This window comes from Mirounga leonina, unplaced genomic scaffold, assembly GCF_011800145.1.
Source record: "Mirounga leonina isolate KUSES-001 unplaced genomic scaffold, KU_Mleo_1.0 Mir_115, whole genome shotgun sequence".
Lineage (NCBI taxonomy): Eukaryota > Metazoa > Chordata > Mammalia > Carnivora > Phocidae > Mirounga > Mirounga leonina.
The window spans coordinates 89,633,353-89,647,173 of record NW_023270268.1 but is presented as its reverse complement, the minus strand read 5'-3'; the positions used below and the strand labels follow the sequence as shown (position 1 = coordinate 89,647,173).

At 37.3% G+C, this 13,821-nt stretch overlaps 1 protein-coding gene across 2 annotated transcripts in view; it reads left to right on the top strand.

The window, feature by feature from the left end:
• SLC15A2 (solute carrier family 15 member 2) overlaps positions 1-7,224 on the top strand; it is a 33,257-nt gene extending 26,033 nt beyond the window's left edge. For both annotated transcript variants that reach the window (XM_035000050.1, XM_035000049.1), the window contains 3 exons: positions 5,000-5,146; positions 5,730-5,834; positions 6,177-7,224. In XM_035000050.1, the coding sequence (XP_034855941.1) occupies positions 5,000-5,146; positions 5,730-5,834; positions 6,177-6,353 (429 nt within the window). In that variant the 3' untranslated portion in view covers positions 6,354-7,224. The remainder of the gene's footprint in view (positions 1-4,999; positions 5,147-5,729; positions 5,835-6,176) is intronic.
• Positions 7,225-13,821: the final 6,597 nt, after the last annotated feature.

Sequence of the window (13,821 nt, the reverse complement as noted above, 5' to 3'; positions counted from 1 at the left end):
TTTTTCAAGGTTCATTCATGTTGAGGCATGTATCAGTGCTTCATTCCTTGTTACTACCAAATAATATTCTATTGTATAGATGTAACACATTTTATTTGTCAATTCATCAGTTAATGGACATTTGGGTTGTTTTTACCTTTTCACTATTATAAATAATGTTGTTATGAACATCATGTACAACTTTTTGTGTGGCCATATATTTTCACCTCTCTTGGGTATATATCTAGGAGTGGAATTGCTGGGTCACATGGTAGTTCTATGTTTAAGCATTTGAGGAACCACTAGGAGAATTCCATCTTACATTCCCACCAATAGTGTATGAGGGTTGCAATTTTTTCACATCTTCACCAATACTTGTTTTTCTGTTTTGTTTTTGTTTTTTTATAGCTATCCTAGTAGGTGTGAAATTGTAGTTCATTGTAGTTTTGATATGTATTTTCATAATGGTTACTGATGTTGAGCATCTTTTCATGTGCTTATTGGCCATTTGCATACCTGCTTTGGACAAATGTCTATTCAGATCCTTTGCTAAATTTCTAATTGGGTTCTTTATTATTGAGTTGTAAGCATTCTTTATTTATTTTAGATATGTCTGTTATCAAATATATGATTTAAAAATATTTCCCTGTTCAATAGGTTATTTTTTTAACTTTCTTGATGTTGTCCATTGAAGCACTAATGTTTTTAATTTTTATGATGTTCAATTTATCTATTTTTCTTTGGTTGCTTGTGCTTTTGATGTCATATCTAAGAAACCACTGCCTAATCCAAAGTCATGAGGATTTGTGCCTATGTTTTCTTCTAAGAGCTTTATAGTTTAAGCTCTTATATTTAGGTCTTTAATCCATTTTGAGTTAATTTTTGCATATGGTGTGAATTAGGGGGTTAACTTTATTCTTTTATATGTGAATATTCAGTTGTCCCAGCACAATTTGTTGAAAAGACTGTTCTCCCATTAAATGGCCTTGGTACTCTTGTAAGAAATCAGTTGACCATGTGAGGGTTTAATTCTAGATTCTCAGTTCTAGTCCATTGATCTATATGTCTGTTCTTGTGCCAGTACCACACTATCTTGATTGTTGTTACTTTGTAGAAAATTTCAAAATCAGGAAGTATAGGTCCTTCAACTTTATTCTTCATTTTCAAGATTGGTTTGGCTACTCTGGACCCCAGGGATTTCCATATAAATTTTTGGATCAGCTTAGAATCAGAAGCCAGCTGGGTTTTGATAGGGATTGCATTTAATCTGTAGGTGATTTTGACCCTTTTTTTTTTAAATTTTATTTATTTATTTGACAGAGAGAGACACAGTGAGAGAGGGAACACAAGCAGGGGGAGAGGGAGAGGGAGAAGCAGGCTCCCCACTGAACAGAGAGCCCAATGTGGGGCTCGATCCCAGGACCCTGAGATCATAACCTAAGCCGAAGGCAGATGCCTAACTAATCTGTAGGTGATTTTGAGGAATATTGCTATCTTAACAATATTAAGTCTTCTGATCAATGAACATGAGATCTCTTTCCATTTATTTAGGTTTTTTTAACATCAATTTTTTTTCAACAATGTAGTTATTAGAGTATAGGTTTTACATTTAAATTTGTTTAAATTTGTTTGTAAGCATTTTATTTTTTATGATACTATTGGGGTTTTTTGGTTGTTTTTGTTTTAGAGAGGGAGAAAGAGAGAGCATGGGGAGGGGTGGGGGGGCGGGGGGAGAGAGAGAGAAAGAATCTTAAACAGGCTCCATGCCCAGCCCAGTGCAGAGCTGGACATGGGGCTCTATCTTACAACCCTGAGATCATGACCTGAGCCGAAATCGAGAGTTGGACACAACCAACTGAGCCACCCAGGTGTCCCATGATACTGCTGTTAATGGAATCATTTTTCTAATTTCAATTTCAGATTGTTCATTGCAAGTGTGTAGAAAAACCAATTGATTTTGTATGTTGATCTTGTATCCTGTAATCTTACTGAATTCATTTATTAGTTCTAATAGTTTTTTTAGTGGATCCCTTAGGACTTTCTACATACAAGACCATGTCATCTATATAGAGATAGCTTTACTTCTTCCTTTTCAATATGGATGCATTTTATCTCTTTTTCTTGACTACTTGCTGGGACTTGAACCTCCAATACAATGTTGAATAGAAGTAGTGAGAGCAGACATTCTCCCGGGCAGGGCGGGGAGGAAGAAGTAATTAGTCTTTTATCATTAAGTATGTTAACTGTAGGTTTTTCATATATGTCATTTATTTTTTCTTATTTTATTTAAATTCAATTAATTAACATATTGTATCATTAGTTTCAGATGTAGAGTTCAATTATTCATCAATTGCATATAACAACCACTGCTCATTACATCACGTGCTCTCCTTAATGCCCATAGACGTCAGTTAGTAGGTTAAGTTCCCTTCTATCCCTAGTTTGTTGAAGTTTTTGTTTGTTTTTTACCATGAAGGGGGGTTGAATTTTGTTAAATGTTTTTTCTATGTCTATTGAGATACTTAATGTGGTTTTTGTCCTTTATGCTATTGATATGGTATATTACCTTAATTAATGTTCAGATGATAAAACAACCTAGTAGTAGTTTTCCAGGGCTGTTGTAACAAGGTACCACAAGTGGAGTGGCTTAAAAACAGAAGTTTATTGTTTTACAGTCATGAATGCAAGAAGTCCAAGACCAGGGTTGGTAGGGTTGGTTCCTTCTGAGGGCTGTGAAGAAGAATCTTTTCCATGCTTATAGTGGTTTTCTGGCAACATTTGGTATTCCTTGATGTGTAGAAGAATCACCCAAATCTCTGCCTTCATCTTCGTATGGACTTCTTCTTGTATGCTTGAGTGTGTCCTATTTTCTTCTTTTTTACCAAGATACCAGTTATATTGAATTAGGGCCCACCCTAATGCCCCCATTCTAACATGGCTAATTATATCTGCAACAACCCAAATCCAAATAAGTTCATATTCTCAGTTAGGACTCAGTTAAGGTTAGGACTTCAACATACGAGTTTTAAGGGGATACAATTCAACCCATTACACTTGTATTCCTGTTGTTATTCCACTTATCATTTGTTCTGTCTTTTGTATGATACTCAGGATAGAAGTCCTATATATTGTTTCTGAATGCCAGGATCTAATAAGCATTTAGAGTAGAGATCATAAATTGGAGCCCGGGGGCCCAGTTTTTTCCATAGTCCTGTTTTGTTTGGCCTGCACACTACTGACAAAAGTAATAATAATCATTAGTAATTGACAATATTAAAATTCAGGAGATTTCACCTAAGAAGCTGGGTTCTTAACATTTCTTAAAAACAAAATCAGAAGATTTTTTTTTTTTTAAGATTTTATTTATTTATTTGCCAGAGGGAGAGAGAGAGGGAGAGTACAAGCAGGGGGAGTGGCAGGCAGAGGGAGAAGCAGACTCCCCGCTGAGCAGGGAGCCGGGTGCCGGGTGCCGGGTGCCGGGTGCGGGGCTCGATCCCAGGACCCTGGGATCACGACCTGAGCCGAAGGCAGACGCCTAACCATCTGAGCCACCCAGGCGCCCCCAAAATCAAAAGATTTAATAACAGGTATTACCATGTCAGTTGGCTGGTGCTGTAGTAGCCCTATACTTTAGAGGGGCCTGTGCTATCCACTTTACCACAGCCCCCATCATTCCCCTTCAGCCTGCTTTATTTTCTTAATTATCTGCCCGTGGGTATTTGAGTATGTGACCTCGATTTAGAAGCTCAGGTCATGGTCTTCCCTTAGCCTAAGAAAACGCAAACATGTGCCCATGTATTGTTCACAATATCAACTGAAGCAAAATGTACCTTCCTATTTTGAACCCAATGGCCCTTTGACTCAGAGAATCAAGGACATTTGGATACCAGAGCCTTTTGATCTTGACATTTCAACTGCCATTTTAATCACATAATACTTTAAATATTACACCCGCTACCTAATAATGGTTTCACTCCAAGAAATTCATATAAATTTTAGAATCTTTATCCTATTAAGACAAATATTAGTAGATATAGCCTATATAAAATAAAACCAACCATAGCTAAAAACCTGCATAGTAAAAGTACTTCTAGACAAAGAAATAAAGATTAATCATGTATATATGGTAAGATAGGCAACAAAAAAGTTGACCCTGAAAAAGTTCTTTTTGACCAAAATTCTACAGAAAAATTGCCTTTTTTTCTTTTTCTTTTTTTTTTTAAGATTTTATTTATTTATTTGACAAAGAGAGATACAGCGAGAGAGGGAGCACAAGCAGGGGGAGTGGGAAAGGGAGAAGCAGGCTTCCCACGGAGCAGGGAGCCCGATGCGGGGCTCGATCCCAGGACCCTGGTTTCATGACCTGAGCCGAAGGCAGATGCTTGTCGACTGAGCCACCCAGGCACCCCAAAAATTGCCATTTTGACATAATTTAAATGTGTAAGATTTGACTTCAAAAATGATGGCCAATAAATAGAATTTAAAATAGCAGGCAACATTTGATACAGATTTTTCAAAATTGATCAATAAAATCTTTAAGGTTTACCAAGAAAATAATTCATTTTGATAAAAGTAATTTTAGTAAAATAAAAATTTTAATGGAAAATGTTAAAAACAGTTTAATTGTATTTACATAGAAAACTGGACAAGGAATTAAACTTTTCTCAAGAATGTGCTTTCTGAAAATTCATTGTGTTTGTATAATTCAGATGCCATTTTATATTTAAAAGGTTGGCCAGGATCAAAATACCTATAGGTCAAACAATGGAAATCCAAACTACAATATCAAAATATTCTGCCATTGAAGGACTCAGTCAATAATGGTATCTGAGTGACTGAAGCCAGGTAAGTGAGTGCAGTGTTACCAAAAGGAATTTCAAAAAACTGAAATTGTGTAGAATTTGCTCAATCTCTTGAAGGATGAAAATACAAAGAGGGGATTGATATAATATCACAGAATGCTGTAGATCAGAATATTTACTTGAGACTGCTGATAAGCCCACCTCTTTTCCTCACTAAGAGCACCAACCATGATCCTCAGGCCTGGAAAATGGAAGACATTCCCACCAACAGACTGTCCATTGCATGGCAGCTACCACAATATGCCCTGGTTACAGCTGGGGAGGTCATGTTCTCTGTCACAGGACTTGAGTTTTCTTATTCTCAGGTAGGTTTTTGCAAGTGGAAAGTGGAGGTGGATATATTGCTCAGGGAAGAATGAATTTTAATCCTCGCACTGCCTTAAATAGGTATGTGATCCTGGCCAAGACCTCTATATTCTTTGGTCTTAGGTTTCTTATATATGACCCTGAACAGAGTCATCTTGACTCCCAGGATCATGGCAGTGCCGCATAGTAACTGATGCTGTTTGGGGTCTAGGAAAGCGTACTTTAAGAATAAGGATGGTGGAGTCAAATTGCCCATGTTCAAATTTTGATTGTACAACTTATCATGTAAACTTGAGCAAGTTAATTATCTCTCTAATGCTATTTTTCTTTATGTGTAAAGTAAGAATACTGATAGAATTTATCTCTTAGGGTATAATAAAGATTATATGATATCATGAATTAAATATTCAATTAAGAGGTCCATCTTATTATTACTGTTAACATTATTATCACCCCTTGAATCAACATGTTAGCTGAAGTTGGAGGGGGGAGGAGTTCAGATTTGGAAACTTTTGTGGGAAAAGTTTTCTGGATAGATGGTGTTAGGGAGTTTGTTTACTCACAAACCTGTGTTCTCTTTAGGCTCCCGCTAGCATGAAATCTGTACTCCAGGCGGCCTGGTTGTTAACAGTCGCAGTTGGGAATATCATCGTGCTTGTTGTGGCTCAGTTCAGTGGCCTGGTACAGGTATGGATCTGATGGAAGCTGGAGTTTGTGTCTACCCAAGATTTCCCTTCCAAGTTCCTTTCCTTCCTCTTACCCCACCCCTTCGCCCCCCACATTCCCCACTCAGTGCTGTGTGTAAGATGGGTTGGATATAAACAGACTTTGCCAGGAAAATGGACATATAAGAGTGGCAGTAATGGCCACCATCGGCCATATGAGGAGAGGCCAGTGAAGCCATTCTTCTTTTACCAAACTTCTGCCTACATTGATGACCCTGAGTCAGTCTGCTCCCTAGTCCTCATCCTATGAAGATCCATTTAAAGTTTCTTCATATTCTTCTCTTATATTTATTTCTTCCTGCAGTGGGCTGAATTCATTTTGTTTTCCTGTCTCCTGCTGGTGGTCTGCCTGATCTTCTCCGTCATGGGCCACTATTATGTTCCTATAAAGCCAGAGGATTTACAGGAGCCAGCAGATAAGCAGATTCCCCCTACCCAAGGGAACATGATCAACCTGGAGACCAAGAAGACAAAGCTCTAATGGCTCCCCGGACTCTTCCCAGACTCCAATTCTGGGCTTTGGTCTTGGTCATCACCCATCCTAAGGCATTTTTTTTCTCCTATTTGGTTAGGGAAGAGAAGTAGCATTGTATCTGAGCTGATCTCCTCCACTTTCCTCTCATGATAGAGGCAGTTCTAGGACTGGATATTCCAATACATTAAAGAGCAAGTCCCCTGAGACTCTATATCTTCCCTTTAATTACTAAACTCTGTAAACATTGTGTAGTATTCCTGAAGCAGGCCTAGCAGTTCTAAATGGCCATTAAAAACACAAATGTGTAATTGAAATTAGTCTCTGGGGTTATGCAAAGTTATGTGGGAATCCCTTTACTTGCCATTTAGAACTGATGACTCCACTTTTTAAGGGATTGATTCAGGGGTAAAATTGCAGAATTACAGAAATGGTAATTCAAGTTTCTTCATAAGCAACATAATTGTACTATTCACTAGGACCTCAAGAATTGGTATTTATGGTGCAATCTGGTTCAGGGTCTGGCCTGTTAGCTATCCAGGTTTGATAAGACCTTAGTAAAGTTTTCAGTCCAGGTAGTAGGAAACAAATGACATTTTATTAATACACAGAAGTATTTTATCTACTAACCCAAACATCCCTTTCTTCATACTGATAGATCTTTGGAAAACAAATTGAAGTATAAATTGTAGAAATCCTGTTCAGTCTTCTTTAGTACACATTTTTCTTAGGGACTACAATGTTTCAGCTGGATTATGCCTTCCTGTGGACAATTTTATGGATACTAATTATAATTTTCCAACCATGCATTTTCAATGTTATTGGGACAGCTTTTTATTATTATTACATCATTTCTTGCTTATTGTAAAAGATATTTAATAACAACAATATTTTTATAAATCCAACTTCCTTTTTTTATTATTACCCTATTCAGCCTCAAAGTAGTTGGTCTGTTTTGGTAAGTTTTTCCTATTTTATTTTTACCATAACTTTAATTTCTTTTTCCAAGTTTTTATTATACTTCCAGTTAGTTAACATACAGTGTAATATTAGTTTCAGGTGTACAATTTATTTATTTATCACTTACCTACAACACCCAGGGCTCATCACAAATGCACTCCTTAATCCCTATCACCTTTTTATTTATTTTTATTGTTTTAAAGACTTTATTTACTTATTTGACAGAGACACAGCAAGAGAGGGAACACAAGCAGGGGGAGTGGGAGAAGGAGAAGCAGGCTTCCCGCCGAGCAGGGAGCCTGATGTGGGGCTCGATCCCAGGACCCTGGGATCATGACCTGAGCCAAAGGCAGACACTTAATGACTGAGCCACCCAGGCACCCTTCCCCATCACCTTTTTAACCCATCCTCCTGCCCACCTCCCCTCTGGTAACCATCAGTTTGTTCTTTATAGTTAAGGGTATGTTTTTTGGATTGCCTCTCTTTCCTGCTCACCATATTCATTTGTTTTGTTTCTTAAATTCCACGTATGAGTGAAATCATATGGTATTTGTCTTTCTCTGACTGACTTATTTCGCTTAGCATCATACACCGTAGCTCCATCCATGCTGTTGCAAATGGCAAGATTTCATTCTTTTTACAGCTGAATAATATTCTCTCTATATATTATATATATATCTTTATCCATTCATTAGTCCCATAATTTTTAAATGCCGTTTCTTCATTTAGGCCTGGGAATTCCCTGTTTATTAAAAAAAGTTATAACATTCTAGGTTTAAGCTTATAAAATGGTGATGCTCTTTGGAGGGGCTTGATCCCATATAAAGATCCCATCAAAATCTGTAGGGAAGTACAAGAGTGGTAGAACATGAGGGGTTTTTGTTTCTGTGTTAATGAAAAAGGCAAAAAACATTACCTTGCATGCAGTGAATGAACCAGTGGACAGACATGGAATATCATTACACTACTATGTATTTCTAGGGAAAAAAATTCAAAACCACTATACCATAGAGCCTCATTTCCATTGGTTTTGCTCTATTATCTCATCTAGAACTGTGTTGAGTCTCACATAGTAAATGTAACAAATAAGAGAAGTTGCTCCAGTTTCCCAAGTGTTACATACTTTAGTTTTAGTGACCATGGTTTCAGAAATAACAAAGTGACAGCAACACCATTCAGTTTTCCCAGATATTGTGCTGTGAACCTGACCCTACTTCTTCAGAAGATATTCTATTTATTTTTGAGCAGCCTTAACTCAATCTGTTCTATGACGTATTGTTTCAAGAGAAGTTAATAGTGCTCTGTGAATAAAAGTTTCTATGCACAAATAAATTTTGGGAATGAGGCATATTATATCCTCTTTCATAGTAAAGATTCTGGGAAATCCTGCAGTAAAGACACAAGACACTTTGTTTAGCCTAAAATGGTATAGTATTCTGAAGAACATTGGTTTGGGAAAAACTGTGGTAGGCAATTCTTCCCTATACTGAACTAAAACCTTCCTCTCTGAAACCTCCTACCCTTGCTTCTTTCCTTCATAGTTAACAAGAATAAGCATAACCCCCTCTCATGTGGCAGATTTTTTGCCATTTGGGGAGAGCTTTTATGTCTCTTCAGTCATCAAATGGATATACATCAAGTTTAAGATTCTCAGTTCCATTAATGGGCCTTCACAGGGCATCTTTCAACACTCTGTTTTACCTCTTCTGAAAAATATATTAGCCATTCTGGAAAATGGTATGGAGGTTCCTCAAAAAGTTAAATATCCTACAACCCAGCAATTGCACTACTAGGTATTCATCCAAAGGATACAAACATAGTGATTCAAAGGGGCACACGCACCCCAATGTTCATAGCAGCAACGTCTACAATGGCCAAACTATGGAAAGAGCACCAGATGTCCATTGACAGATGAATGGATAAAGAAGATGTGGTGTGTATATAAATAATGGAATATTACTCAGCCATCAAAAAGAACGAAATCTTGCCATTTGCAATGACATGGATGGAACTAGAGGGTATTATGCTAAGCAAAATAAATCAGAGAAAGACAAATACCATATGATTTCACTCATATGTGGAATTTAAGAAACAAAACAGATGAACATAGGGGAAAGGAAGGAAAAATAAAATAAGATGAAAATAGAGAGGGAGGCAAACCATAAGAGATTCTTAACTCTTGGAAACAAACTGAGGGTTGCTGGAGGGGAGGTGGGGGGAATGGGGTAATTGGGTGATGGGCATTAAGGAGGGCACTTGATGTAATGAACACGGGGTGTTATATGTAACTGATGAATCACTAAATTCTACCCCTGAAACTAATAATGCAATATATGTTAACTAAATTGAATTTTTTTTAAATTTTATTATGTTATGTTAGTCACCATACAATACATTATTAGTTTTTGATGTAGTGATCCACAATCCATTGTTTTTGTATAACACCCAGTGCTCCATGCAGTACGTGCCCTCCTTAATACCCATCACCAGGCTAACCAATCCCCCCTCCCCCTCCCCTCTAAAACCCTGTTTGTTTCTCAGGTCCATAGTCTCTCATGGTTCATCTCTCCCTCCAATTCCCCCTGCCCATTTTTCCCTTCCTTCTCCTAATGTCCTCCATGTTATTCCTTATGTTCCACAAATAAGTGAAACCATATGATAATTGACTTTCTCTGCTTGACTTATTTCACTTAGCATAATCTCCTCCAGTCCCATCCATGTTGATGTAAAAGTTGGGTATTCATCCATTCTGATGGCTGACTAATATTCCATTGTATATATGGACCACATCTTCTTTATCCATTCATCTGTTGAAGGGCATCTTGGCTCTTTCCACAGTTTGGCTATTGTGGACATTGCTGCTATGAACATTGGGGTGCATATGGCCCTTCTTTTCACTACAGCCACATGCAGAAGAATGAAACTCGACCATTCTCTAACACCATTCACAAAGATAAACTCAAAGTGGATGAAAGACCTCAATGTGAGACAGGAATCCATCAAAATCCTAGAGGAGAACATAGGCAGTAACCTCTTTGACATCGGCCACAGCAACTTCTTTCAAGATACATCTCCAAAAGCTAGTGAAACAAAAGCAAAAATGAACTTTTGGGACTTCATCAGGATAAAAAGCTTCTGCACAGCAAAGGAAACAGTCAACAAAACAAAGAGGCAACCCACAGAATGGGAGAAGATATTTGCAAATGACACTACAGACAAAGGGCTGATACCCAAGACCTATAAAGAACTTCTCAAACTCAACACCCAAAAAAACAAATAATCAAGTCAAAAAGTGGGCAGAAGAGATGAACAGACACTTCTCTGAAGAAGACATACAAATGGCTAACAGACACATGAAAAAATGTTCATCATCATTAGCCATCAGGGAAATCCAAATCAAAACCACACTGAGATACCACCTTACACCAGTTAGAATGGCAAAAATGGACAGGGAAAGAAACAACAAATGTTCGAGAGGTTGTGGAGAAAGGGGAACCCTCTTACACTGTTGGTGGGAATGCAAGTTGGTACAGCCACTTTGGAAAACAGTGTGGAGGTTCCTCAAAAATTTAAAAATAGAGCTACCCTATGACCCAGCAATTGCACTACTGGGTATTTACCCCAAAGACACAGATGTAGTGAAAAGAAGGGCCGTATGCACCCCAATGTTCATAGCAGCAATGTCCACAATAGCCAAACTAAATTGAATTTAAAGAAAAAATTTAAAAATGTAGCAGTAGCTCAGAATCCCTCTTAATATGTGATACCTAAAGCCAAATACACTTCCAGAAGTGGTCTGACTAGAAGAACTAAGACCAGCCTTTCTCTAAACAATATATTTCTGTAAATACAGCCTTAGGTAATATTAGATGTTTTTGGCATCTATACCATAATATAGGCTTAGATTCCAACCAGATGGTTGCCTAAAATCTCCAGGTTTTAAGAAATCTATTGCTTATCCAAATACATCTTTGAGTTCCACTATGCGCCAATCACCAAATTAAGTATTGGAAAAACAAAAATGAATAATATACTCTACCTGTGTGGGAGGTTACCTCACTTATCTTTACTGACTGTAAAGATCCTAGAAAGTACAGAGGCCTTGTAGAAGTTATGGTATATTGAGGAAGAACAGAAGGACAGTATTACAGGGCTGCAATAAGGTTTAAAGAGGTAAAGGATGCAGTTAGCAGAAGCTAGGGACAAGATGATGTGGGCCTTGTGACCATGGTAAGACATTTTGATGTTATTCTAAGTGAGATGTGAAACCATTGGAGGTTTAGAACATGGGAATGACATAATCTGATTCTATAGTTAGGGTAACTCTGGCTGCTGAGTGGAAAATTCTCTGTAGGCAGGAAGGAATGGAAGCAGGGATTCCAATTAGAAGACTTTTGTAATAGTCCAGGCAAAAAACAGTTGTGACTTGGACAAGGTTGTAGCAGTGGGAGTAGGAAGTAGGGGGTAGGAAGAAATGGTTTGAGCTGGAATTGAACTTTAAGTAGGACTGACATGATTTGAGTATGGTTTGCATATATGGTTTAAAAGAAAGAAATCAATGTTGACTCTTAGCTTTGGGGTCTTGAGTAATGAGGATGAATGATGGTGCAATTTGGGGGGAGTAGGAAAACTAGGGTTAAGAGTACTTGTGGGGCATAAAGTAACTAAGAATTTTGTTTTGTGTATGTTGAAATTCAGATGCCAATTTGGTGTCCAGTTGGAGATGTTGAGCTGGCAGTTTCATGAATCTAAAGTTTAGTTAAGAGGCTGGAGCTGGAAATACAAACTTGAGAGTCATCAGTATATAAATGGTATTTAAAGGAATGAGATTTGATGCGGTATCCCAGGAAGTGAATGTATACAGGGAAGAGGTTCAAGGACTAGTACTGGGATTTTCCAGTATTAGAGGTCAAGAGGTATAGGAGTCTGGACTTAAGTTATATTACAAAGCTATAGTAATCAAAACAGGATGGTACTGGCCAAAAATAGATACATAGGTCAGTGGAACAGAATAGAAAATCCAGAAATAACAACTATATGGTCAATTAATCTTCAACAAAGCAGGAAAGAAAATCCAATGGGAAAAAGAGAGTCTTTTCAACCAATGGTGTTGGGAAAACTGGACAGCAACATGCAAAAGAATGAAACTAGACCACTTTATTACACCATACACAAAAATAAATTCAAAAATGAATTGAAGACCTAAATGTGGCACCTAAAACTAAAAATCTTAAAAAAGAGCACAGGCAGTAATTTCTCTGACATTGGCCATAGCAACTTTTTCTAGATAGGTCTCCTGAGGCAAGGGAAACAAAAGCAAAAATAAACCATTGGGACTTCATCAAAATACAGAGCTTCTGCACAGCAAAGGAAGCAGTCAACAAAACTAAAAGGCAACCTATGGAATAGGAGAAGATATTTGCAAATGGCATAGCTGATAAATGGTTAGTATCCAAAATGTATAAAGAATTTATAAACTCAACACCCCAAAAAACAAATAATCCTATAAAAATGGGCAGAAGACATAAACAGACATTTCTCCAAAGAAGACATACAGATGGCCAACAGACACATGAAAAGATACTCAACATCACTAATTAACAGGGACATATAAAACAAAACTACAGAGATATCATCTCACACCAGTCAGAATGGCCAAAATTAACAAGACAGGAAACAACAGGTGTTGACGAGGAAGCAGAGAAAGGGGAACCCTCTTACACTGTTGTTAGGAATGCAAACTGGTGCAGCCACTCTGGAAAATAGTATGGAGGTTCCTCAAAAAGGTAGAAATAGAACTATGCTATGATCCAGCAATTGCATTACTAGGTATTTACTCAAAGGATAGAAATACTAATTCAAAGGGACACATGCACCCCGATGTTTATGGCAGCATTATTGATGATAGTCAAATTGTGCAAAGAGCCCAAATATACAGTGACTGATGAAGGGCTAAAGAAGATAGTATATATACTAATGGAATATTACTCAGGCATCAAAAAGAATGAAATCTTGCCATTTGCAACGACGTGGATAGAGCTAGCGAGTATAACACTAAGTGAAATAAATCAGTCAGAGAAAGACAAATACCATATGATTTCATTTGTATATGAAATTTAAGAAATGAAACAAACACAGAGGAAAAAGAAAAACCAAGAAAAAGACTCTTAACTATAGAGAACAAACTGATGGTTACTGGAGGGGAGGTGGGTAGGGATGGGTTAAATAGGTGATGGATTAAGGAGAGCACTTGTGATGAGCACCAGTGTTGTATGTAAGTGCTGAATCACTAAATTCTACATGGGAAACTAAATTTATACTGTATGTTAACTGGAAATTAAATAAAAACTTGAAAAGAAAAAAACACATACATTTAGAGACACATAAAAAAATAAAAACAAAAAACAAAAAAAACCACTTCATTGCTCTCTATTCACTCCAAAGATAAACTTCTAATTCCTCAACAAGGCCATCTGACCTGGCCCTTATTATAGAGTTTATTATAATAGCAGATGGC